The sequence below is a fragment of the Macrotis lagotis genome, chromosome 3 (genome assembly GCF_037893015.1).
Source record: "Macrotis lagotis isolate mMagLag1 chromosome 3, bilby.v1.9.chrom.fasta, whole genome shotgun sequence".
Lineage (NCBI taxonomy): Eukaryota > Metazoa > Chordata > Mammalia > Peramelemorphia > Peramelidae > Macrotis > Macrotis lagotis.
The window spans coordinates 283,619,374-283,645,318 of record NC_133660.1 but is presented as its reverse complement, the minus strand read 5'-3'; the positions used below and the strand labels follow the sequence as shown (position 1 = coordinate 283,645,318).

The following is a 25,945-nucleotide window of genomic DNA, read 5'->3' as shown; positions in this document are numbered from 1 at the left end:
TTCCTCCCCTCCAGAGTCTGTTGTGGTTGGCTGTGAGAAAAACCACCATTTATTGTTCCATTCAGCCAACTAGCATGTGTTGAACACCTGCTATTTACTAGGTACTATATTACAAAGGAAAACTCGAAACGGTCCCTGTCCTTAACTGCCAGCCAGTCTACACCATGACACACATAAATCTAGACAGCGGATTCCAATGAATGTGGGTGTGGTGCTGGTGGGCCATCGGGTCTGGCCTCCAGGCAGGATATGACTCCAAGCTCTGCTTTGTAGGAAGGCAGGCAGCCTACCTGACAGAAGTGAGCTGGGGAGAATGCTCCAGAACTGGGGGGGGGGGGGGGCAAACTTTATTAAGGCCTCTAGATGAACTATCTTGTTCAAGGAAGAGCAAGTGGGCTCAACTGGCTGGACCATCAAGTGGGAATTGGGGAAGAATGTGTGTAAATTGGAAGGTCAGTGGCGGTTAGATTAGGTAGATTTTTTGTTTTTACAAGGCAATGAGGTTAAGTGGCTTGCCCAAGGCCACACGGCTAGGCAATTATTGTGTCTGAGGTCGGATTTGAACTCGGGTCCTCCTGACTCCAGGGCTGGTGCTCTATCCACTGTGCCACCTAGCTGCCCCTTAGGTATGGTTTTAAATGCCAACCAGGAGCTTGTATTTTATGCTGGAGGCAATAGGGAGCACCAGAGTTTCTTGAGCAGGGGACAAGGAAATCAACTCTGTGTTTTAGGCATATGAGTTTGATAGGGGAAATCTAGAGCATCAGCAGGAAAGCGATAGTGTCTGACTGGAGGCAAGTCGTTTAATCTTGTTTGCCTCAGTTTGCTCATCTGTAAAATGAGACAAACCACTCCAGTATTTCTACCAAGAAAACCCTAAGTAGCTCATGAAGAGTTGGACTCGACTGGAAAATTACTTAACTTGAAGGATGGTTTGGTGAGGAGAGATCCTAGATCATTTAGGAGGCTTTTGTAATAGTTTCAGAGGCAGGACTTGCAGCTGGATGTGACGGGGAGGGTGCTCCTCTCCCTAGGGAGAAGGAAGGACCAAAAGATGACCCTGAGATTGTGACCAGAAAGAGGGAAGAAAGATAAGAAAAAAATCTAACAATAGAACTGTCCCAACCTGGAGGTGGACTTCCTCTGGAGGTGGTAGCTTCTCCTTTCTTGGGAGGTTTGGAATCCTAGAAAGGGAAATCCTTTTAGATCTGGGCTGGGCTAGACGCCACTGAGGCTTTGTCTAGCTCCTGAGATGCTGTGAAGGGATATGGGACCTCAGCCTCTGGACTCTCTCAGCTGGCGTCTCAGCAAGGAGCTGGGAGGCCATCTGCAGAGGGCTGGCTGCCTCTTCTGCCTAGGAAGGGGGGTGGGCACTGGGCTGGGGTGGCAGAGTCAGCTGCCTGGTTTGGGCCTGGGTGATTGGTTTTCTTGAGTCTTTAACACACATCTGCCTCAGTTTCTCCCTTGGAATTGTCCTTTCTCTTCTGTCCTCTCTGTGTTGAAGCCTCAAACTTTGGCCTGTGGAAATAGTCCCTTTGCTCCAATTACATCCTTAACTGCAGTCTCCACCCCATTTGCAGACCCATACATGTGGCGTCAGTCTGTGCTGATACCCAAGCCTAGAGTTGGCACATACCCGATCCCCCCCAGGGTTTCCATGGGTAGAACTACTTCTTTCCTGCCACTTTTCTGGGTGAGGGGAGGCTACTCCTGAGATCTAGTCACACCTGCTGCTTACATAAGTTATGCCTACCTCTCCTGGGGCCCAGTGGTTTGTACCCAGAGATAAGCATTCCCCTACTTGTGCACACTGTTAACCCTCTGGAGATTGGGTTTATGGAGCTTGGGCTCCATAGGAGATAGGAGATAGTGGGGACCGTGGATTTTTAAGCCTCTAATCTGTCTCCTAGGGATTCCATTCTTATGGGACCATTCTTATGGTTTTCTGGAAGACCCACAGGGCATCAATACAGTGGGGGTGGGGTGTGTGTTTGTGTGTGTATATGTGTGTGTGTGTGTGCACGTTTCTTACAGCAATAAAAAGAGCCATTCTTCCACTTTCTAGTTCTGTATTGTGGGGTGTCTTATATACCCTTGTTCCTTTACTTAGTCCAGGATAGTGAGATAGTGCAGTGGATAAGGCACTGGCTTTGGAATCAGGAGGATGAGAGTTCAAATCCAGTCTCAGACACTTGCTGCTTACTTGCTGTCTGACCTTAGGCAAGTCACTTCACCCTGTCTCGCATCCAGGACCATCTCCAGTCATCCTGATTCATATCTGGCTACTGGACCTGGAGGCTCTGGAGGACAAAATAAGGCTGGTGACAGCCGCCCCCTCCCCAATCCAATTCATGAGCTTGTCATGGCATCACCTCCCTGATGTCATGGTCTTCTTTGAGAATGAAGGACAAACATCATCAACAATCGCAATAGTACCTACCATCGAACGATTTGTGTTTATCCTGCACCCCTCTGCTCAACTGCTTTTTTTTCAGGTGAAAGAATTCTTAATTTTGGACAATGTCTATACCAGTGATTTGAGGGAACAAAGGAGCATAACTTTGCTTTTTTGGGGGGGAGGGGGATAGAAGACATTTTTTAGTCTACCCATGCAATCAAGTCTTTACTGAAGACTCAGTTGGAAGCATCTCTTGGTGACCATTGCATTCTTGCTGTGTGATCCTGGGCAAGTAGTTCATCTCCCTGAGCCTCACTTTCCATATCGGTCAAATATGGGCACTACCCACTATTCAGGGCTCCTGGAAAGCCCAGATGAGATCAGGAACAAAAAGACTCAAATTTAAAGGTTCCAGAAGTGTTATTAGCATCAGTGTCTGGCAAGAAGCTGCAGAGACCCTATTCATCCTCTATTTGCACAGGAGTCCCCCCTAGTCATCAGGAGATTCTGGGTACTTAGGAAGGCACCCAGTCCATTTTATAGATGAGACAAGTCAAGATCAAAGGAAAAAAGTGATGTGCCAGGTCACTCAGTTGAATCGAGCTCTGAGAACTAAAGCCCTGAGCTCTTGAAGGAACCTTCTAAATAGTTCCTGGCAGGAAGGTGGAGGTCAAGGTTTTCCTTCCTAGCTCACTTCCCATGAGAGGATAAGTTGGGTTTATGGATAAAAAAGGCAACACAGTTTTGAAGGAAGTGACACATCAATTATCCCCATTTCTCAGATGAGGAGACTGAGGTTCAATTGAAGTTGACCTCTCAGCCTAGAGGCTTGACCTCTATCTCTAGCTCCTTGGTTCCTGTGCCTTTGGATGAGTCCTATAGCTCAGGAGACTGAGAGCAGCTGAGTTCAGATCCCTGCCTTCTCAGGCTGGACCTCAGTTTCCCCACCTGTAAAATGGAGGGGTTGGATGAGGTCCTTCCTGGCTTTCCCCTGGGAGCCAGAGAGGAGACAGGGTGGAGAAGGAGGCAGGAGGGAGGCTGTATGCCAGCAGCCCCTGGACCTGGACACCTGAGGCTCCCCATGAGGTGTAATCAGAGGCTCTTGAGCCCAGGTCCTAATCCTGAGGGCTGTTTCCTCTCTCCACCCCCTCCATCCCCTGACTCGAGGGCTCCCTTACATATGCTTGCCAAAGGTTAGCTGGCTGCATCTGCTGCTGTCCAGCCCTTTGCTGCCATGGCCTTCACCGAGTTGCTGGACACCCTGGGTGGGGTGGGCCGCTTTCAGATACTGTACACCGCCTTGCTCTTGTTCCCTTGTTCCCTTCTAGCTTGCCACAATTTTCTCCAAAACTTCACAGCTGCTGTCCCCCCGCACCACTGTCAGGGCCATGCCAACAGGACGGGGAGCACCAACTTCACAATGGACAACTGGTGGCGGGCATCTATCCCCGAGGACCAGTACCAGAGGCCAGAGTCTTGCCTGCGCTTTGTCCAACCTCAATGGGCCCTACTGGACCCCAATGCCACCGTCAGTGGGGTGGCCACTGAGGGCTGTGAGGACGGATGGACCTATGACCAGAGCGTCTTCCCTTCCACCATCGTGACTGAGGTCAGGAGAGGGTCCAGGCCCAGGCCTTTGGGACTGGGGAAGCACAGGAGGAGATGAGTCACTGAGCCTCTATTTTTTCTCTGGCAGTGGGATCTGGTGTGTGATTCAAAGTCCATGAGGGACCTGGCTCAGACACTCTACATGGCAGGTGTGCTGTTGGGGGCTGCTGTGTTTGGTAGTGTGGCAGACAGGTGGGTCACCCCATCCTTCCCACTCCCACTCCCATCCCCACCTCCACCTTAAACACTGGGTCTCTCTCTCTCTCTCTCTCTCTCTCATCTATCTCTGCTCTGTCTTTCCTTCTCTCTCTAGGTGTGTCTCTTCTCTCTTTCTCTGTCTCTAATTGTTTTCTCTCTAATCCCCCCCTTTGTCTATCTTTCCCCTATATGTATCTTTCCTCTCTCTCTTTGTCTCTGTCTCTGTCTCTGTGTCTATCTCTCCTTCTCTCTGTCTGTCTTCTCTGTCTCTTTTCTCTTTTTTGTCTGTTTCTTTTTTCTCTCTGCCTCTCCTCTGTCTCTGTTGTCTCTCTTCTCTGTCTCTTCTCATTGTCTCTGTTTCTGTTTTCTCTCTTTCTATCTCTCCTCTTTCTCTGTCTCTTGCTGTCTCTGTGTCTGTCTCTCTCTTTGTCTCTCTGTCTCTGTTTCTCTTTTCTCTCTCTCTTCCCTGTCTTTGTCTTCTCTCTCTGTCTCTCTGTCTTCTCTCTATCTCCTCCTCCACCTCAGGAGGACTTGCTCTCATAGAATCAACATCAGAGTAGGAAGGATCCACTGAGGATATATACTCTAAATTCTTATGTGAATCCATATTTTCTTTATCAAATCCCTGACAGATGGTCAATCACCCTGTCTTAAGAGCCTCTGGGCAGGCTCCCCCCCCCCCCCAGTCACAGAAACCAGGAGTTGGCAGGGACCTCAGGGTTGTCCCTGAGGAGGAATTGTCACCAGGATGTGTCCACCAGGGGCTACCTAACCCTCCCTTCACAGTGGTGGGGTGCCCGTCCATCCTGCCAGTTGGAATTCTTCCTTTTAATCAAATCTAAATTTGCCCCCACACATCACCCCTCTCTCACACCCCATTGTTCCCGAAGAGGTGCCTCTCTAGCCTAAAGACCCTGAGGTGCTTCCACTGACTTCCCAAGACATAAACTCAAGGCCCTTTCCCAGCCCACTCCCTTCCTCTGAAGACTCTTCAGCTCATCCAGACTCAGGGGGTACTTTCCAGGGTTCTGGGAAAGTCGGTCCCCAGTCCCCTTACTTTTCTTGGTTACCCCTCAGGGTAGGCTGGTCTTGGAGTCAGGAGCCCCTGGGCTAGAGTCCTAGTCTAGAAACCCCTGTTCTGTGACCTTGGTCAGGTCACTCACTTTGCATGCTCCAGAAAAGGTGCTAGTCACACCCCATAGAGAGATTTTCCTTACTTAGGAGATCCCTAAACTAAGGGCTTTCAGGTTTTCAAAATTCTTTACAAATAGCATCTCCCTGCATCTTCACAACCCTGGGAGGCTGAAGAGGAAACTGAGGTCCATGGAGATTAAGTGACTTGTCCAAGGTCACACAGCTTACCTGACCATATTGGGTGAAGTCACTTAACTTCTCTAGGCCTCAGTTTACTCCTCTGTAAAATGAGGATTATAACTGTACCACATCCCTAGGTCATTGGGAACCTTGAAGGATATGAGTGCATGAAAAAAGTGTTGCGAACCTCAAGCACTAGGGAATTATCAGTTAGATGGGACATCCTGTCTAGATTTTCTTTGCCTCAGTGGGAGTAAGTTGGTTGCTGTCTGGCAGAAAAAGCCTTATCATCCTCATAACTCCAGTAGGTCTGCAATCTTCTTGATGAAGTTATTGTCTCTAACACCAACAACTTTTATCATTCAAAATAATTTCTTTGCTGCTGGCCACAACCTGGAATTGAGGGACTGAGTTTTGATCAGCCAGGGGTGATGGTGGCGGTAACAGCAACCATGAGAGGACCAACAGGAACATGGTGCTCATAGGCCATGGAGTGAAGTCCAAAGAAGAGGAGGAAACCTTCGAAGGTGCTTTCCATTGGCAAACAAAATGGATCTTAGGTGTTCCCTAGAAGAGTGTACAATGGGTTTAGACTTATTTCAAGATATTAGATTCTTAGAAGCCTTGGAATTATTTTGTCCATGATTGAAAGAGAATATGTATCAGGCAAACTCTGGGCATAGCAGGTAACCATGACCTTTGAGTCCTGGGACATCCAAAGTGGCTTTTCCACAAGGAAAAAGGAAACTTTACAACCTTGTCAAAAATTCAGAAAAAGAAACCAGTGCTAGAAGCTCTGGCGAGTCTTGTTTCCAAATCAATTAGTTGAGGGAAGAGGAAATGCGTGAAGAAATATTTTGTGGAATATCTCCTACAGAGAGCAATGTTGACATTTTTATAGGATGAAAGCATGGTCAGCTTCATTGGAGGTGGACTCAAAAGTAGACCAAGTTACCAAATCTTTAAATAATGTCACTCCGTTCTGCAGATGCCTCAGGACAAGAAAAAGTACAAGGAAACGGGAATGAAGCTTGGAATAGGATCATTTAATTTGATGTTAGCTCTTTTACCAGCAAAAGTTCTCCAACCACTTGAATGTATGGGGTTTTCTGGCAACAGGGAATTGGGCCTCATACAGTCATAAGAAGGTACATCTGGATCCAGTTTGTGGTCTATACCATTGAGCTTAACCCCCCCCCCCCCTCTCTCTCTCATTTTAGCAAGGCAAAGAGGGTAAGTAACTTGCCCAAGGTCACACAGCTGGGCAAGTATAAGTGCCTGAGACTGGATTTGAACTCAGGTCCTCCTGACTCCAGGGCCAGTGGCCTATCCACTGTGCCACCTAGCTGTCCCCTTAACTTTTCTCTTGTTGCATACCATTTCTCCTAGTCTTTGGCATAGGAGAAGCCAATACTGAGGAAGCCAAGACTCTTACGACTCTATCTCCAGAAGTTTTTAAGTGACTCTCTAATTTTGTTTTATTCTGTAAGAATGGAACTACTCAAAAAATTTTTTGAAAACAGATTATATTCTTAAATCTCAGAAAATATAGAAATAGATTCATCATTTTTGTTACTGTGATATTATACTTTCTAACAAAAATGGTTTAAGGTATAACATGGTGCAGATCTGCAATATGGCAATATGTGTGTTCCAGAAAGCTACAGTTCTGAGTATGCTCCAAGATGAAGAGGTGAAGTCAATTGGAGAGAATGTTGTGTCTTTGTTTAGGCAGGAGAAGGGTTGGAAACGGAGAACTGCTGGCGTTTGCAGTGAGGATGTCCTAGCATTATTCCAGTATGGCCTTTCTCATAAAGCCGATCTCACTTGCTCTATACAATTGGAATGGTTTTACAATAGTGGCAAAAGACTTGACCTCACAGAAAATCTCTCGAGCATCATCGACGAAGCAATAACAGCTTTGCAAAATGAAACCAAGTACACCATGATCATTTCACAGGTGACTGGTATTTGGTTCAGTTACTGAAAGGGCTCTGTCTAAATCTCTTGGGCTAACTCTTTCAAGCTGAACTATTTCAATTAGGTAATATTCAGAGTGAGAAGCTGCTAACAATTTTTTTTAGGGTTTTTTTTTTGCAAAGCAGATGGGGTTAAATGGCTTGCCCAAGGCCATACAGCTAGGTGATTATTCAGTGTCTGAGACCAGATTTGAACCCAGGTACTCCTCACTCCAGGGCCGGTGTTTTATCCACTGCGCCACCTGGCCGCCCCTACTAAAATTTGCTGCTACCTTGGGCCATTTACTTTGTATGAACTGGGATTTTTAGACCATCTTCAAGGAGACATAGAGAGGGTCTAATGGATAATAGAAACTGCCAAAACCAATTCCAAAGAATCCTCCATGGAGTGCAGACTGCAAGGCTCTTCTGCTCCTTGATGGAAGCCACATGGGAGGTAGCAGCTTCTACTCCAGAGAAGTCCTTGTGTTAAAGTAGATGAGTGATCATGGAGATGAGAGAGGAGGAAAAACCAAATTGATTTTGTTATCGATATTTTCTTTCATCTGATTCTATTTTGATGTTTTCTTCTTATTTCCATATTTTCCTATGGAATTTTATCTTAGCTTTATTCACTCTGTTATTAGAAAGTTTTTATTTTGTCTCCTAAGAAGGAGCTTAATGTTAGACTTGAGGTGTGGGGAATTTATTTTAGGATTTGCAGGTGCGATAGTCTACTTTAGACGAAAAATAAAACAAAATACCTTCTTTTACAATAGTTGCTGTTCTTCTAAGGCATCTTGAAGAGAGGGACAGGCCTAGAGTTGGGAATATTCAAGGTCAGTCACTTGACTCATCCTGTTGTATGACTCTGGCCAAGTCCATTCTTCTCTCAAAAGCCCAGACATCCGGGATGGCTAGGTGACGCAGTGGACAGAGCACCGGCCCTAGAGTCAGGAGGACCTGAGTTCAAATCCCACCTCAGATACTTAATAATGAACTGGCTGTGTGGCCTTGGGCAAGCCACTTAACCCCATTGCCTTGCAAAAAAACCTAAAAAAAAAAAAAGCCCAGACACCCACCTCACTTCCCGAAGACTATAACTGAGTTACACACAGCATAGCAGAGTCGTACCAGTGGAGGGAGTTTCCACAGTGGGAGTTACCAATAATCTATGAAACCACAATGGGGAGTCAGAACTCCCCTGCCCCAAGTCATTAGCTAGTGTTGATCCTGCCTCTAGACACCTCTAGGCAACTCAGTGACTGTGTGTTTTCTCTCTCCTGGGCTCAGGTGGGGCCGGAAGGCTCCCCTCATCTGGTCCTACCTGCAGCTTGCTGTGGCCGGGGCCTGCACAGCCTACTTCAGCTCCTTCAGTGTCTACTGTGTGTTTCGTTTCCTGACGGGTATGACCTTTTCTGGAATCATTCTCAACTCCCTTTCTCTGGGTAAGTCATTCCAGGTAGAGTGAGATAACCCTGGCAAGGGAGGGCATGAAAGGAAAGATAATGTTGCCTTTATTCTTCCAGTAGAGAGGGGAGGACAGAGGGTGGGGAGGGTCACATGTATTTGTCAGATGAAGTCAGACACCTTAGAGGTCCTCAATTCCCAGAAGAGGAAACTGAGGCCCAGAGCCGTAGATATTTGTCCAAGATTCTTAGAGGCAGAGCCTGGAGCCCATTACCTCTACTTAGGTTATGTTGGGGGAAGTAGGTAGGACTGGCTTCTCCTCCTCAGGACCAGGGTGGGAATGTTTGCCCTGGTTGGGGTAGGTTTGCTTGCAACAGTAAAGAGAGATGGAGCCTTGTCTTTCCCACTCAAGTGTTCCAAATTAATCCTTTTTCCTGGCCGGCTTCCAGAGAACTCTGGCAGGCTGTTCCACACCTGAAGCTGGGCTGTGACTGATGAGAAGGACAGGCTAAGCCTCCCCCAAGGCTCTTATTACAGATGAGAGGTTTCACTCTGGTCACTCTGGGGAAACAGCCGTTGACCTTGAGAAAAGTTCACTCCAAGGCAAGGACAGAGAGATAGAGGAGTTGCAGGCTCCATTGGAGGGACATCTTGGTCCTAGAGGGGCAGGCAAATGAAAGAAAACAAAGAGGTCTGAGAAGTGAGTCTATCCATCCATCCAAAAGACAGATAGCAACACAATTCCCAATGAGTACCATAGAATCTTAAGGCTGGAAGGAAGTTCAAAGGGCAGGAGTTCAGTTTTGCTTCTCATTCAGCGTAGACGTTTCTTTTTTCTTTCTTTTTATTATTTTATTTAAGGCAATGGGGTTAACTAACAGCTAGGCCATTATTAAGTGTCTGAGGTTGGATTTGAACTCAGGTACTCCTGACTCCAGGGCTGGTTCTCTATCCACTGTGCCCCCCAGCCACCCCCTAGCCATTACTTATTTATGTAGAGCTGAATTTTTCCTTGTACCCATTGCCTTGCCTCTTGCCTCCGATGCTCCACAGGATCAGTTTTTACACAGTGAGGCTTCGGGTTTGGACATCTAATCAGTGTTTGTTGATTTGAGTCAGGATGAAGGCTTATTGGGATGGTGCAAAGGAGAGATCCAGACAGATCTTGTCAGAAATTCAAAGATGGCCAGGACACTTTGGGTTGGGGGTGGAGGTGAATTAGGAAAAGCTTCATGGAAGACGTTCCTTGCACTGAGCATTGCCAGCAAGCAAAGTTTGCTAACCAGAGCTAGGCAGGAAATTGAGGCCATGAATGAGTCCATACTTGGTGTGGTTAATGGAGTGAGCAAAGATCCAGAAGTGGGAGAGGACAAGATGGAAACTGGCATGTAAGTGATCCAGTCTGGTTATGTCAAGTACCAGAACAGGGATAGTGCCAGATAATGGGGGAAAAAAGTTTAGTCCCAGATTATAGAGGGCCTTGAATGCCAGACTCAGCAGGAAGTAAAGATAGAAGAGGGATGTGATCCTGGTGGGTGGGTTGGAGTAGGGAGAGAATGAAAGGAGAAAGATCACTTTGGGGATGACTCCGTCAAGGGTTTGGGAGATTCTCCCAGGCCACCTCCTATGAAGAAGAGCCAATCCTAGTTCCTATGACTGGTCTTTATCACTTTACTGCCATCGTGGCTTCCACCTATGCACATTAAGGATTACAAAGTGCTTCCCTCACTGCAATCCTCTTAAGTTAATAACATTATCCCCTTTTTATAGTGGAAGAAACTGAGGTGCCAAGAAGTTAAACTCCCAGAACTAAGTAAGGTTCAGAACCAGGAAAGGAACCCAGTGTCCTGATTCCTAGGCTTGTGTTCTTCCTTCTATGCCACATCCCTTCTTTTTTTTTTTTTGCAAGGCAATGGGGTTAAGTGACTTGCCCAAGGTCACATAGCTGCATCACATCCCTTCTTGTGTGATCTGGTTTTTCGATCTGTCGCTATTCTTGTTGTCCGCCCAGATCGACTTTAGTTTGTCAGTGCCCATCATAGATGGGATCATCACACTAAGGGAGAGGACAGTGGGATTCTGATCTCCCTTATTGTGGAAAATGAGCTAGTCCTGGCAGCTTAAGAGGCAGGGCAGCTGAGGGTTTAAATCCCACCTCTGACACCAGCTATGTGAGTTTGGGCAAGTCACTTCAATTCCCACTCCCTGGGAGTTATCATTTCTCCCTTGCTTGTGATTAAGCCAGTTCACATCCATCATGCTATATTTGTGCAATTGATTTTTTGAATCCAAGTGTGGAACTTTACATTTCTCCCTATTCTGTATTTCAACCCATCTTTTTAGTTCACTGAGATTTTTTCCAACTTTGCTATCTCAGCAATGTGGTGTACGTTCAGTAAACACTCCTTGACTTGCCTCTCCTTTTCCTTACTGACTGGGGCCCTTACCTCTGTCTTCTCCCCAGTTGTGGAGTGGATGCCCACTCAAGGACGGACAGTGGCTGGAGCCCTCTTGGGTTATGCCTTCACCTTGGGGCAGATCTTGCTGGCAGGAACGGCATACCTGGTGCGACCCTGGCGATGGTTGCAGTTTGCTGTCTCTGCCCCTTTCTTTGTTATCTTCCTATACTCTTGGTAGGTCATGAGGGGAGTGTTGGAGGATGGAGTGGGGGGTTGTGGACTTTGGCATTAGTGGGCACTTCAACTTCTCCAATGCCTGGGACTTCTCCCTCTCTTCCCTTTCTCTTCAACACCCAGTACCACTTGTGGAGGGCAGAACAGTCCACAGGAGAGAATTCTTGTGATTTGAATTGGGAAATGATGCCCTAAGGAGTTAAGGAGTTAAGTGCTAGTGAAGAGGGGTAGAGTGTATAGAGTTGGGAATTAATAGGGTGAGAAGGGCAGGGGAGGGTCCTGAGGAATCCAGCTTTGGCAGAGACTGAAGAGACAACTTCAGGAGGCTGCTCTGGCATTTTACCATAATGCCCAGGGGACTGAATATTTGTTGGCAGCTGCTGACTGACCAAATGAAGGAAAGGCTACATACAAACTAGTGGATCTATGGACAGGTTGGCCAGATCTTTACACTTAAATGTATACCAATTCATACATGATATCAATCTGGGTTCTAGACTGTGTCCAGAAAGGATTCCTGGTTATCTAGTGGACAGAGCCAACAGTGGCTCCTCTTCTATGCCCCCAGCCAAGAGATAGAAAACCAGTGCCCGCTCTGGGGTATTACATCCAAACCCAGTTTCTATTGACTGGTTCTTTCCCTGGTCAGTACGGCGTGGCTTCATGAGCTACCAGTCTCACAATGAGCTCTTTGCCACTCTAACTTTTGGAAGAATCCCTATCCTCCCCAAAGCCTTAAGCTCTCTTATTCTCCAGACTATCTTGTGTCCAGGTGAGTTAGAGAATGTCGCAGGTAACCTTCAAACAAACAAATAATCTAACAAAGACCAACCACCCAAACCTCTAGATTTTGATTGCTCCATCTATCAGTGTTGGCAATATTATGCACCGCCCCTCCCCAACCCCAGGTCTCCAGGCTCAGCGCAAATACTGTCTTCTCTATGAAGCCTTTCCTGGTCTTCCTAACACTAGAACTTCCCCGTCCCCCAACCATATAGTTTTACATCAGTTTTACATATCTAATCCTTAACCTTTGAACTGATTTGGTCCACCCTCCTCATTTTACAGCTGGGAAAACTGAGGCCCCTAGAGAGGAAGTGATTTTCCCAAGGTCATACAGGTTGTAATGATGGCTTCTGAAATTCCACTTAAGTTCAGAGGCAGCTGTCTTTCCATTATAGCATGCCCCCTCTTATTGATATGCTTAAATATTTGCAGCTAGAACAGCAGGGGCTGTTCCCCTTATCTTTGGAGGTCTGGCTCTTGGCAAGCTACCTGGCACATAGTGGGATCTTTAATAAATGCTTATGGATGGGTTGTTTGATTGCTACCTTCCCCAGGGGCAGAATTTGCATGCAAACAATGGTAAAGGTGACCAGTTATTGGAAGCATTGCTTGTTGAAGCTGCCCGCTGCCAATCTGGACTCACTGTCATGCCTCCCTGCCCAGGTGGCTGCCTGAGTCCTCCCGCTGGCTCCTCCTCCATGGAAAATCCCATCTGGCCATCCAGAACCTGCAGAAAGTGGCCAGTCTAAATGGAAAAAGGGAGGAAGGGCAGCGACTTACCAAGGAGGTAACAGGAAGGAAGAGTTGGGTGGTCAGGCCAGGATAGCATATGGCTGCCCTCTGGTTCCCCAGGGGATTGTATTCTGTGCTTGAAGGCTTGGGGAATGCCAGGGTCCGGGGTAGGTAGGTAGGCTCCCTTGGCTGATCCTGGTCCAGGTCCCACCTGACTATATCTGACTGACTTGGGACAATTAATTCAGTTGCCTCTCCTCCCTCTGGTTTGATTCAGATTTTAAGATTTAATCATGGGAAGGATCTGGAAATCAGTATTGGGGAAAATAGAGAGAGAGAGGCCTGGGGTCATTTAGTGTGATGGGAATGGAACAGCATTATTGAGACTAGGTGGAGCCCAGGTCACTTGTGAACTGCTAATCTCACTGGAAGATTAGTGTGATAGAATCAAAAAACAAATGACTCTCAGGGCAGAAGATTCTGGCTCCAGTACCTTCTACCTTTGGGACCCTGGGCAAATTCCTGAGCCTCCTTGGCTCTCAGTGCTCTCATCTATAAAAAGGGGGGGTTGGATTTGATGGCCAATGAATTCATTTCTGATTTAGATCTGAGGTCTTCTGAGCCTGTCTCCTTCCCTACAGTGGGAAGGAAGCTTGAAGAAAGCAGAGGGGGGTTGGCATGATGTGACAGTACCCAATTTCTCTCAATGGCTTTGCTTCACCCAGGTGGTGAGTACCTACATGCAGAGTGAGTCTTCCATTGGACGACCCTCTAGTTCTGTCCTGGACCTCTTTCGGACCCCAGCCATTCGCAAGGTCTCTTGCTGCCTCATGATTGTTTGGTAGGTGGCGGGATACATCCTTGAGCATGAGATGGTGGTGGCGATCATTCCCCTAATCCTTTGAATTTGGAGGAACAATTTGGTATGCACTGCTAAGAGCTGCTGGGAAATACTGCAGCGAGAGAGTGAACATTGTGGGTAAGCAGATGACACAGGCTGCCAGTAGGTGAAGATTCTTGTCCACCTGGAAAATCACTAGCTATAAGGTTGGTACCAAAGACCATCACTTGCGTTTTTCTCCACTGAGTTTCTTGAAGCTATAAAATAGTGCTTGGACGAACATTTCCTCAAATTTGGAGGTAAGGAGGGGGGTGGTCCAACTCTTTGTTTTAGTGGAAGACAATTATGATACAGAAAATTCAAAATGGTGGTCAGGTCACGGACCTTTGAATGAAGAATGTTGCTGTATTACATTGGAATATGGGAGCCTATAAAATGTCTTCCTACCTTCATATCCCTTGGAAAAATCAGTGAGACCTCCCTTTCTCTGTCTGTCTTGCACATCACCTCTCTGACTGAGTCCACAAAAACTTTTGCAGCATAATCTGTAAAAGATTTTGGCAACTCCCTAATTGACTCAATATCCCACTTATTACAGTGGAACAAAAAGGAGGTCAATGTCATTGGCTTCTGAGACTGTGTTGTATAGGAAAGTGTAAGAAGCCTGGAAAGGTAGGAGGGGGCAAGTTAGGAAGGGCTTTGAATGCCAACAGAGTATTTTTTAATTTAATCCTGGGTGTCAGGAGGAAGGGTTAGGGAACCATTGGGGGTGACTGAATACGTGGCATGTATTTTAGGAAGATTAATTTAATAGCTGAGTAGAGGATGAATAAGAGTGGGGAGAGACTTGAAGCAGGTTTTTGCAACAGTCCAAGTGTGGGATGATGAGGCTCAGCATCAGGGTGAGGGCAGTGACAGAGAGGGAAGGGGTATATTTAGGAGATGTTGCAGAGGTGAAATGAATAGGCCTTGGCAGCAGCTTGGCTATGGGGTAAGAGGTGGTGAGGAGTACAGAACAGCTCTGGGGTTGTGAGTCTAAGGGGCTGGGAGGATGGTGGGATCCTCTACTGTCATTGGGGAAACATAATAGGGATGTTTAGGGGGGAAAGATAATGAATTCTGTTCTATGTACTTCCTATTACCTAGGTCAAATCATATCCTCCCAAGTATAGTTCTGGCCTAAAAAGTCTGAAAAAATACAGTAACTCTGCCAACACCAGTGTTATAGAGAGCAGCTAAAACTCTAACGAGGGTGGAACCATCAGGGTCTTGAACATGGCTCCAAAATTTGGAGAATGGATACTGGCAGCATTTGCTATTATTGGCAGGTAGAGATAGCTGAATGGGGCACCTGAATAATAAAATAATTTAATCAAAATAGGGAGATACCAATGGTGCTTCACTACACATGAGCTTCTCCAATGACAAACTGTCCTTGCCTCTCCTGCTTTCTTCTACCTGCTGACCACAGCTTCACCAGTAGTGGTCTTGCAGGGTCTCTGGGGCCCCACCCACAAGGACTGGTGTCCTTTCAACTCTCACCAGCCAGAATCCCAGTATCTCAATAGAGTCAACCAATTGTATATGGGGAACTAGAGATATAAAATAAGACTGAAATATTTCCTGCCCTCAGAGAACTTCCAGGGGAGAATTGTACAAATCTAGATTTATCCAGAATAACTACAAGGAGTTGGAGTCATGAGGGTGTCCACAGTTCTGCAGCCTCTGCTTGGCAGTTTCCAGAGAGGAAGGCTTAGCTCTTCCCAGGTAGCCCCCACATTCCACTGGTAGAGGGAAAGATTCCAGTATCAAGGCTAGACTGGCCTTTTACTAGCTTCCCCTTACATTGCTCTCTCTTAGACCAAACCAGAAGTCCAAGGAAACTTCCCCACATGCTGAAATTTATCCACAAGCATTTATTATACCTACTAGGTGCATAATCTCCAGGTATTGGAGATAGTTTCCTGCCCTCTAGGAGCTTGTATACCTTGCTTGCACAGAAATGAGTGGCTGATGGGAAGGAAATGGGAGAGGTCATGGGCAACTGGTTGGAAAGGGGGAAACCGAGGCAACAAGCTATCAACCCTCACAGCAGAACTGGAGAGCTAAAGCAGGAATGTGGAGTGGGCCAAAGGGACATAGGATCAAGAAGAGGATTCTGCTGTCCTTTCAGGTTCTCCAATTCCTTGGCTTACTATGGCCTGGCCATGGACCTGCAGAAGTTTGGCCTCAGCATTTACCTGGTCCAGGTGATGTTTGGGATCATTGACATCCCAGCCATGCTCGTCTCTACCACCACTATGATTTATGTGGGGCGCCGGGCCACTGTGGCTTCCTTTCTGATTCTGGCGGGATTCATGGTGATTGCCAACATGTTTGTTCCAGAAGGTAAGTCATAGGAACTCTATTTCTTTCCTTCTTACGTTGCAAAGCACTTGGTATCAATGATTTCATTTAAGCCTCATGATATCTCTGAGTGGGAGGGACTGCAGTGATTTTTGTCCCCATTTTACAGATGAGGAAGCTAGAGTTTAGAGGGAAAAGAGAGGCACAGGCGATGTCAATTTAAGCAGCAGCTGGAAAAGGTGTCAATAATGCAAGGATCTGTGACTCTCACAGCCAACTCATGTGGAGAAATTTGTTTTTCTGTGTAAATAGCCCTATGAGGTTCTGACAAATTGTCTTGGCCATCATCATATAGATAGTAATAATAATAATACTCAAATATTTGAGTCAAATCTGCAAGGCAGTTGACTACAGAGGAAAGAAAACTGGCATGGGAGTCAGAGAAATGGGTTCCACCATCTTCCTGAATGATGCCGACTAAGTTCCCATGCCCTCGTAGCTCCGTTTCCTCATGTGCTAAGTGAGAGGGGAGACAGATAACGCTAAGCCTCTCCCAGGTCTAGATCTAGGATTTGGAGTGTACTCCACTGGGCGTGGGATATCATCACTAATGACCATCCCTCACCCGTTGGTTGGTGGGAAGTGCCCTTCCAACATGCAACATAGCTGACATTGCTTGTTGGTGTTGTTATTAAATCATGTCAGATTCTTTGAGACCTATTGGAGGTTTTCTTGGCAAAGACACTGGAGCGGTTTGCCATTTCCTTCTCTGGCTTATTTCACGACAGAGGAAACTGAGGCCAGCAAGGAGAATTGACTTGCCCAGGGTCATAAATTTGAATTTAGATCTTCCTGACTCCAGGAAGCTCTATTCACTCAGTCAGTGGAGAAATAAAACTGGAAAGAGAAGATGGCTGAATTATTAAGGAGAGACTTGAATGATAATCAAAAGTGTTGAAAAGTATGAGAAGCCAGGGTTCTGGGAAGGACTGCTTCCTGAAGAAGACAAAGTGACATCACTATGTTTGGGACAAATGACAGAGTGTCCAACTGGGGCTGATCAGAAGGACCTGCCTGGAATGCTCCCCCACAGGCCGGACACTAGTCTTCCTTGAACACAACCTACACCTACACTCCTCTGGGAAGGGCAGTACTAAAATGAAAATACTAAATTTGGGAGATGAATCTGCTTTTTAGGTGTAGGATAGGTGATGGAATGGAGAATTTTCACTGGTTTCTTCAGGTTTCTAAGATAAAATACATCCTCCCCATTTGACCCTTGAAAGTCCTTCCTGGTCTGTCTCCAGTCTGATTTCACATTGCTTCCCTTACACACTTTACCCCCCAGCCAAAGTGACTAGTTTGTTATTCCTAAAAGATGGCATTCAATCTATTACTTTGCACAGGCTGTGCCCCATACCTGGAATGCCTTCCCTTGTCCTCTATTCATCCATAGCTCCCTTGATGATCCTGTTTCATAGTCATAGTTCTCCCCACCCCCAATTACTTTCTATTTTACTATGATCACATCTTTTATTTACTTACTTATGCCCTTTGGGTTTTACTTCCCAACTAGAATGTAAGAGGACACTTTTTTTGTGGGCACTTAATAGATACTTGGCTTAATGAATGGATGTAAGGGCAGTTGGCACTAATCCATTGAGATACTTGGGGTCTTTCCTTGGTGGGGCATTGCCAGGACTCTCTAGGCATAGCTTTGGGCAGAAACTTGAGGTGGCAGCTATTTCTGGGACCTTGCTTGGCTTTCTTCCTGACCTGGATGCTACTGATGACTTTCCTTTTCTCCATTCTTCCACAGACATGCAAACCCTACGGACGGCCCAGGCAGCCCTGGGGAAGGGTTGTCTGGCCAGCTCCTTCATCTCTGTGTACCTCTTTGCAGGGGAGCTGTACCCAACACAGGTCAGGTAGGCGACTGGAGGGACTCCTGGCTCACATGGAGATCTACCTGAGCTCCTTAGATCAGAGTCTTCTTTCCTGATCAGAGTTCAATTCAACAAACATGTCACAATCCCCTACTGTGTGAGATGCTATTAGACATGGGGGACATGAAGGGGAAATGAAGTCTCCTGCCTTCAGGGAGCTTGCATTCCATGGGGAGGGGTTGGGGACACAAATATGGATTCAACTAAGGTCATTTGAGGAGGGAGATGGCATCAGTCAGTGGGCATAGGAAGGAGGAAGTGGCTCTTGAGTGGAGCCTTGAAGGAAGACAAAGATTCTAAGAGTGAAGAGGAAGGAATGAGATGAGCCAAGGCTAAAAAACTAAGTGGAAATCAGATTGAAGTCAGTGTACAGATTGTACATAATTCTAATGCCAATGTGGAACGGTATTTTTGAAAAGGCCAGAGAGGGGTTAGAAGAAGATGATTTTGTCACCCGGATGAATGGGAGCCGAATGAGGACGGAGTGGAACAGAGGCAGTGACGGCAATTAGAACAACTAGATGGTGCCCTAGTACAAAAAGCGCTAACAACGGAATGGGGAAGGCTCATATTTGTGAGTTCAAGTCCATCCTCAGAAATGTAGTAGCTGTGTGATCCTAGGCTAGTCATTTAATCTTGTTTGTCTCAGTTTTCTCATCAGTAAAATGAGCCGAAGAAGGAAATGGCAAAGCACCCCAGTATTTTTGCCAAGAAAACCCCAGATGAAGTTAACAAAGAGTTGGATGGGGCAGCAAGGTGGCACAGCGGATAGAGCACCTACCCTGGAGTTAGGAGGACCTGAGTTCAAATCCAGCCTCAGATATTTAATAATTACCTAGTTGTGTGACCTTGGGCAAGTCATTTAACCTCATTGCCTTGCAAAACAACCCCCCCCCCCCAAAAAACCCCCAAAGAGTTGGACATGACTGAATAATAAAAACCACACAGAAGTCCAGTTGACAGGTGCTGAAGGTCTTTAATTAGGATGGTGGTCCAGGGAGTAGAAAGAAGGGATTGAAATCAGGAGATTTTGTAGAGAAGAGTTGATAAGACTGCACCTGCGGTCTCCAGATCTTGGCACAGTCCCTTATACTTGGAATGTACTCCCTCCTCTCTTCTACTACTAAGGCTTCCCCTCACCCCCTAGTGACCCCACCTCTACATTGTGTGGAGACAGCATGAAACACCACACAGAGAGCCGGTCTTGGAACTGGGAACCCTGGGTTCAAATTCCACCTCAGACACCTTCTAGCTAGGTGATCTGGATGCTTTATTTTACTTTATGTCTCTGAACTTGAGGTAGCAACTCTCTATGATTCCAGATAACAAGGAAGGTGCCTAACTGCATTGACAAATGTCGATGTCCTGCATACAAAGAAAATTCCACATCCAGGACTATCCCCAGGTTCCTTTGGAGAACATGCTTCTCTTTTATTTTTAATTTTGTTGCACATCAAGCAGAGTGTTTGGCACATAGTGAGTGCTTCATGAGTGCTTGTTGGGTGATTGGATATTGTTATCAATGGAATTGAGAAGTTTGGAGAAGGGAAGGTTTATGGGGGAAGGAGAGATGCTGAAGGGACAGATAAGGAGATATCTGACAGGCTCTAGGTGACAGAGGACTAGCAAAATGTATGTTCAGGATGAATGTATAAATGGACAGACAAACCAGGAGGTGGTAACTGAACCCAGAGGCTAATAAGATCACACACACACACACACACACACACACACACACACACACACACACACACATATACACATACACACAGAAAGAGAGAGAGTAACAGAGAGAGAAAGACAGAGAGAAAGAGTAAGAGAGAGAGAGAGAGAGAGAGAGAGAGAGAGAGAGAGAGAGAGAGAGAGAGAGAGAACGAACTTTCAAGGCAAAGGCAGAAATTTACAAAGAAATAAGGAAAGATGAAAGCGACAAGGGACAGAGACAAACAGAACTCTAGAGACAAAGGCAGAGAGACAGAGAAATAAGGGGAGAGATGAGAGAAAAAAAGAGGGAAGATGGAAAGGGAAAGAAAGCGGGGGGGGGAGAGTGAAAGAAAACCTGGGACAGAGCTTGGAAGGAGACATGGTTGGTGATCTAGAAAAGACAAGTAATAGGGGCAGCTAGGTGGCACAGTGGATAGAGCACCGGCCCTGGAGTCAGGAGGACCTGAGTTCAAATCCGGCCTCAGACACTTAATAATGACCTAGCTGTGTGGCCTTGGGCGAGCCACATAACCCCATTGCCTTGCAAAAACTAAAAAAAAAAAAAAAAAAAAAAAAAGTAAGGCATAACGAGAGGAGAGATGATCAATAGTGTCCAGAGCTTTTGAGAGGTTGAAGAGGCTGAAGACCAAACCCAAGTGCAGGTCCTCAGATTTCAAAGGGAAGAGGGCCCTGGCAAGTTGAGAGAGCGCAGTTTCCTTACAGAAGTGGAGTTTTGAGGCATCTAACTAGAATAACCCGATAGACTTTGCCTAAGACACTGGAAGTTTGGAGGGGGCGCCAACAGGGACTTCAGTCCTTGGGTAGCTGTGATCCAGCTGACTTCTCTAAGTAGATAGCAAGAGAGGTGCATGGTAGGGATGACTAGTGTTGAGAGCTGTCAGGATCCAAATGGCAGGCAGGCAAGGAGGCAGGCATCTCTCAAGGCAGAGAGCTCAGTCCTTAGTTGATGTGATCAATTATGGAGTCAAAGTTATAAAGAGAACGAAGAAAGACCAGAGGAAGGTGGTAGATGAAGAGGGAGGGACAGAGGGGACAGACAGGTTTTCAAGGGGAAGACAAAAGACAGGTTTCGGAGGAGTAAGGTAGAGGCAGAACTGGGCTGATGGGAGATTGTGATTGAGGAAAATTTCAGAATTTGAGCAAGTGCTGGTGGTAGGTGTAACCAATCCCTCTGGGTAGCTGAGAAGAGTAAGGATGTAGATCATGGGAGCTGCATAGAGCCAAGCATTCAAAGGACCAGCAAAATGAGCACAGAAGTCATTGGTGATGAAGGCAGAGACTGGGATGGGGGGGAATTCTTTGTACCTGTTGGTGACCCCAGCGTGGATCTGGTCTGAATGACATGGAGGGATGGAGCAGTTTCAGTGGTGGCTTAGAGGTACAGGTGGTGAAGGAGGCCTTTGCCCCAGATCCCATATCATGGGGCAGTGGACCTTTTCTCATCAATGAGCGCCATCTCTCAAGCTCAAACCTGTTACTTTTTTGACCCAATCTCTTCATTTCATCTTTGAGGGTCTCAGGACCTGCTTCCATCCCACAACCTCCAACTCCTGCCATGTGACTTGCTAACCTACCGGCTTTGCTCTGTCAGGCAGATGGGCATGGGATTCGTTTCCGTGAATGCCCGCTTGGGTGGTATGGTGGCCCCTCTGGTCTCCATGTTGGGAGAATATCACAGTTCCCTGCCTCCTGTGATCTTCGGGGCTACTGCCATCTTGGCTGGTGTGGCAATCTGTTTTCTTATGGAGACTCGCAACATGCCCCTGGTGGAGACCATCGAGGCAATGGAGAGAAGGTGAGTCCTGGGTCACAGGTTTTTCTTCCTCATTAAAATTTTTTTTTCCATTACATAAATATTTGTTTCACAATTACTACAATGGTAATTTCTAACAAGTATTTTCCTCATTTAAAAAAAGATTAATGTCATATATTAAACAACCAATGAAACTTCTCAATAACTATTTAACAATTTCAGGGCAGAGTAATCTAATACTTTTTTCATCCTTCAAGTTAACCCTCAGGTCCTTGGTCATTCATTCATTACATTTCCTTCTCTCGTGGCAGTAGGTGTGTCTGCCTAACCTTTGGCTCTTCTTTTTTAGTTTTGCAGAATTTCATCCAGAGGCAGGGAGATCTAGGAGAGAGATAGTTGGCCTCTCGATTCAAGTCCTGCTTTGCTACACATTGGCTCTGTGGTCCTGCATGAATCCCTTAACCTCTCTGTGATCTAGGCAACTTTTTAAGATAAGACATTGATGAGAAGGGCCCGATGATAGGTCAGGTCCTGTGCTAGGTACTAGCAATACAGAGCCAAAAATATCCTCCCTGCCTCCAAGGAGCTTAGAGTCCAAAGCAGTTGGGTAGCACAAAGCACCAGCCTTGGAGTCAGGAAGATCCGAGTTCAAATTTTGCCTCAGACATTTATTAGTTGTGTGACCTTGGGCAAGTCACTTAACCCTGATTGCCTAAAAAAAAAGGAACTAGGGGCAGCTAGGTGGCACTGTGGATAGAACACCAGCCCTGGAGTCAGCAGGACCTGAGTTCAAATTCAACCCCAGACACTTAATAATTACCTAGCTGTGTGGCCTTGGGCAAGCCACTTAACCCCATTGCCTTGCAAAAAAACTAAAAAAAAACCCCCAAAAAACTTTAAAAAAAGGAACTTAGAATCTATTAAAATAATACATATATACAAATATATATACAAATATATTAAATATATATTTATATATCCTTTATATTTATATTATATTTATATATTATAAATTTATATATTTATAAATTTATATATTTTATAGATATATTTATATATTATAATATATAATATATTAAAATAATACATATATACAAATATATATTAAAATAATACATATATACAAATATATATGCAAAATAAAAGTTTCTTAATATTTTTTGGGTGGGGGAGGCACTAGCAGTTTGGAAGAAATCAGGAAAGGCCCTGGGTTAGAGGACTTCATTCATTTAGATGATTATGGTCATTGTGTTTATTTTTCTCTTAATTCTCCTTACTTAGTTCAGTATCAGCTCAGACAAATCTTCCCAAGTTTCTCCGAATTACTGAATTTGTCTTTCATATGGCACAATAACACTACTGGGGTGGGCAGGAGAGACAACACATGAACAAAGCAGAACCAGAAGAGAGAGAAAGTATTCTGGGGTGGGGGGGAGCCATTGGCAGCTAAGGGGGAGAGGAGAAGGCTCTTGGAACAGGCCAGAGCTGTCTTGAAGGAAGGCCGGGAAACTGAGAATCGGAGATGAGGGGACAGAGTGACCAGTTGTGTGGGACAGCTAGCACAGAGCTGGGGGGTGGGGGCTGTGCTCTACAAACTACCACTTCCAGAGTGACGGAGTCTGAAGGTGACTGAAGGCTAAAAGCTCAGAGGGAGCCCGGTCATGAAGAGCCCAGAAAGAGTCAGAAGTCACAAGAATAAACCTCACTTCCTGTGTAAATTACTCTAAGTTTGATTCTGTGTGAAAATCCTGAGCTAGAGAGTGACTTCCTGCTATCTTTCTTGGCCTTGGGAGAGGTGGACTGAAGAGCTAGGGCAGACGTAGGCCCGGGAGATGGACACACTCTAACTGCTGCCCCCTCCCCCAGATGCTTGCCCCACTGATAAGCTAGAAAACATCCAGGACAGTGGAGAGACTCTAGTTCATGCTGGATGAGTACTAGTGCAAGGACCTGGGCCCGAGGCTGGACGATCCCTGATTGGGGATGTTGGACTTGGAGTCAGGAAGACTTGAGTTTGAGCCCAACCTCAGTCACTTTCTTAGCTGTATGACCCTGGGCAAGTCATTGAACTATTTGCCTCTGTTCCCTCATTGGTAAAATGGGAATCACAAAAGCACACACCTCCCAAGTTTTTTATGAGAATCAAATGCAGTAATATTTCTAAAGTATTTGCTATTATTCATTATTATTATCCTTGAGCAGAACTCCATGACCATTGTCTTCTCTTCTGTCTTGGAAGTTCTCCCGCTTTGGGCTAACTTCTCTCTATCCTTTGCTTTCATTAGGGCCAAAGGATGCCTTTCCCAGGAGCGTACAGAAGAGAAGGGTGAAGAAGTCAGTCTGCAACCCGTAGGACTTTCTTCTCACATCAAAGAAACCATCTAAGTTGGAGGGACCCTGGGGAAGGACCCTGTTTGCTTGTAGTAAGGAACGGGGTTGGGTGGCAGGCTGCTCTGGGGGAACTTCCACTGGTGGAGGGAGCCAGAGCCTTGGTGCTTAGGCCAGACCAAATGGCATGGTGTCACCTTCCTCAATCATTTTCTAGATGTCAAGCTTTCCAATGTGACTTGAATTGATTGATCTTCAAAATTGTGTGTGTTTTTATTCACTAACATTCTTGTGACTTCTACTAATGGTGACTAGACCTGAGCTATAGGACTATCAAGTTAAATTGCTGCAGAATCTCACATTATCTTTCAGGGGAAGGGGGGCCTTTCCTGACTTGTGTCACATTACCCTTGCTTCTGTTTCCATGACCACAGCTTCTATCTCTAAAGCGTTTTAGGTTTGCAAGCTGATTTCTGCAGAGAGACCCTGCCTGAACTGGGAGTAGGCAGACCCGTCTCTCTCTCTTACTGTTTGACCTTGGGCAAGTTGCTTAATTACAATGGGTCTCAGTCTCCTCATCTATAAAATGAGAGAGTTGGTCTTCCAGGGATGAGCATCACCTGAGTCGAAAGCATTGCCAGGTAGTTCAAGCCTTCTTATTCCTACTTAGAAGTAGTTCAACTGAGGAAAATGAGGCTTTTGGGGTAAAGGAGCTGGTCTACCATGGCACACTATTAGGACCAGAGCAGGGTCTCAAAGGTGGGTCTTCTTCAGGAAAGCCTCCTCTGAACTCCCTTTTTTTTGTTGTTGTTTTTGCAAAGCAATAGGGTTAAGTGACTTGCCACACAGCTAGGTAATTATGAAGTGTCTGAGGCCGGATTTAAACTCGGGTCCTTCTGACTCCAGGGCCGGTGCTCTATCCACTGTGCCACCTAGCTGCCTCGTCTCTGTTTCTTAAAATAGTGGGAGGCCTTTCCTCCATGTTCCAACTGTTGCCACTCTCCCTCTCTTCTTGAATTACCTTGTGATTTCCTGCCTGTGAGCCATATATTGAACCCCCATTCCTTGAATCACCTACTCTAAGAATGTCAAGGTCTTCAAAGCCACTGAGCCTCACTCCACCCAGAGGACCCCCTCCCACCTCATCTTTGACCAAGGGTTCCCCAGTCTTGATTTGAAAAGGAGACCAGTCTATCTTAGAATATCCCTTATTTAGTTTTAGGAAGCTTTCCCCACCACTGGGCCTAGGCTATTGACCTTTTTCTGATGCCAGCCATTGTTTCTTATTCTGTCTTATGGGGCCAAACAAAAGGTCTATCCATGGTGTGGATTTGCATGTTGGTGTGTATGTGCACTGGTCAATGAGCCCAGGCCTTAGAAGCATGAAGCATGTTCAGTATTCTCTACTGAGGCAATCCCCACTTGCACTGCAAGGCGTGGGCAGGCATGTTTTTTAACTGTCTGCTTACCATGAAAAGAAGAGGAGTCTTTCAATTGGCTGTTGAGTTAAAATTGAGAATCTTTGCAAAAGATGTTAGCTAGATACTGGGTTCATTCCTTCTTAGCTGTGATTGAGGAAAGACATGCTGTAAGGCTTTGGTTGGGTTTGGATGGAGAGAAAAACAGAGAGAGAAAGAGAGGTGGGAGAGGGAGAGAGATGGGGAGAGGGTAAGAGGGAGAGGAAAAGGGGAGAAAGTGAAGGTGGAAAGAAGAGAGAGAAAGTGGAGAGGGAGGGAGGGAGGGAGAGAGAGAGAGAGAGAGAGAGGAGCCTTAGGCCTTCATCTTCCCATCTGGGCTAATATGTGGCCAGTGAATGTTGACCCCTGTTCTTTACTCCTTTGTTTTGTCCTTTCTTAGCCTAGTGCTACAATGGGACTAGGTGGTAGCCTAGGAGCTTAAAAAGGTCTGGGACCTGGAATCCACATTTGAAGCTTAGAAGTCAGATTTCATGATCAGTTAAGTCCTTTTT

The 25,945-nt window shown here is 46.1% G+C and overlaps 1 protein-coding gene and 1 pseudogene across 1 annotated transcript; both read left to right on the top strand.

The window, feature by feature from the left end:
- Nucleotides 1-92: 92 nt before the first annotated feature.
- Nucleotides 93-25,390, top strand: LOC141518790 (solute carrier family 22 member 20-like). Its single transcript, XM_074231102.1, has 10 exons — nucleotides 93-4,007; nucleotides 4,095-4,198; nucleotides 8,770-8,924; nucleotides 11,351-11,519; nucleotides 12,969-13,092; nucleotides 13,763-13,878; nucleotides 16,052-16,266; nucleotides 18,044-18,152; nucleotides 21,487-21,690; nucleotides 23,934-25,390. The coding sequence occupies exons 1-10, from the start codon at nucleotides 3,633-3,635 to the stop codon at nucleotides 24,031-24,033; spliced, it is 1,671 nt and encodes a 556-aa protein (XP_074087203.1). The 5' UTR covers nucleotides 93-3,632; the 3' UTR covers nucleotides 24,034-25,390.
- LOC141517174 (tetratricopeptide repeat protein 39B-like) lies at nucleotides 5,781-7,974 on the top strand (annotated as a pseudogene).
- Nucleotides 25,391-25,945: the final 555 nt, after the last annotated feature.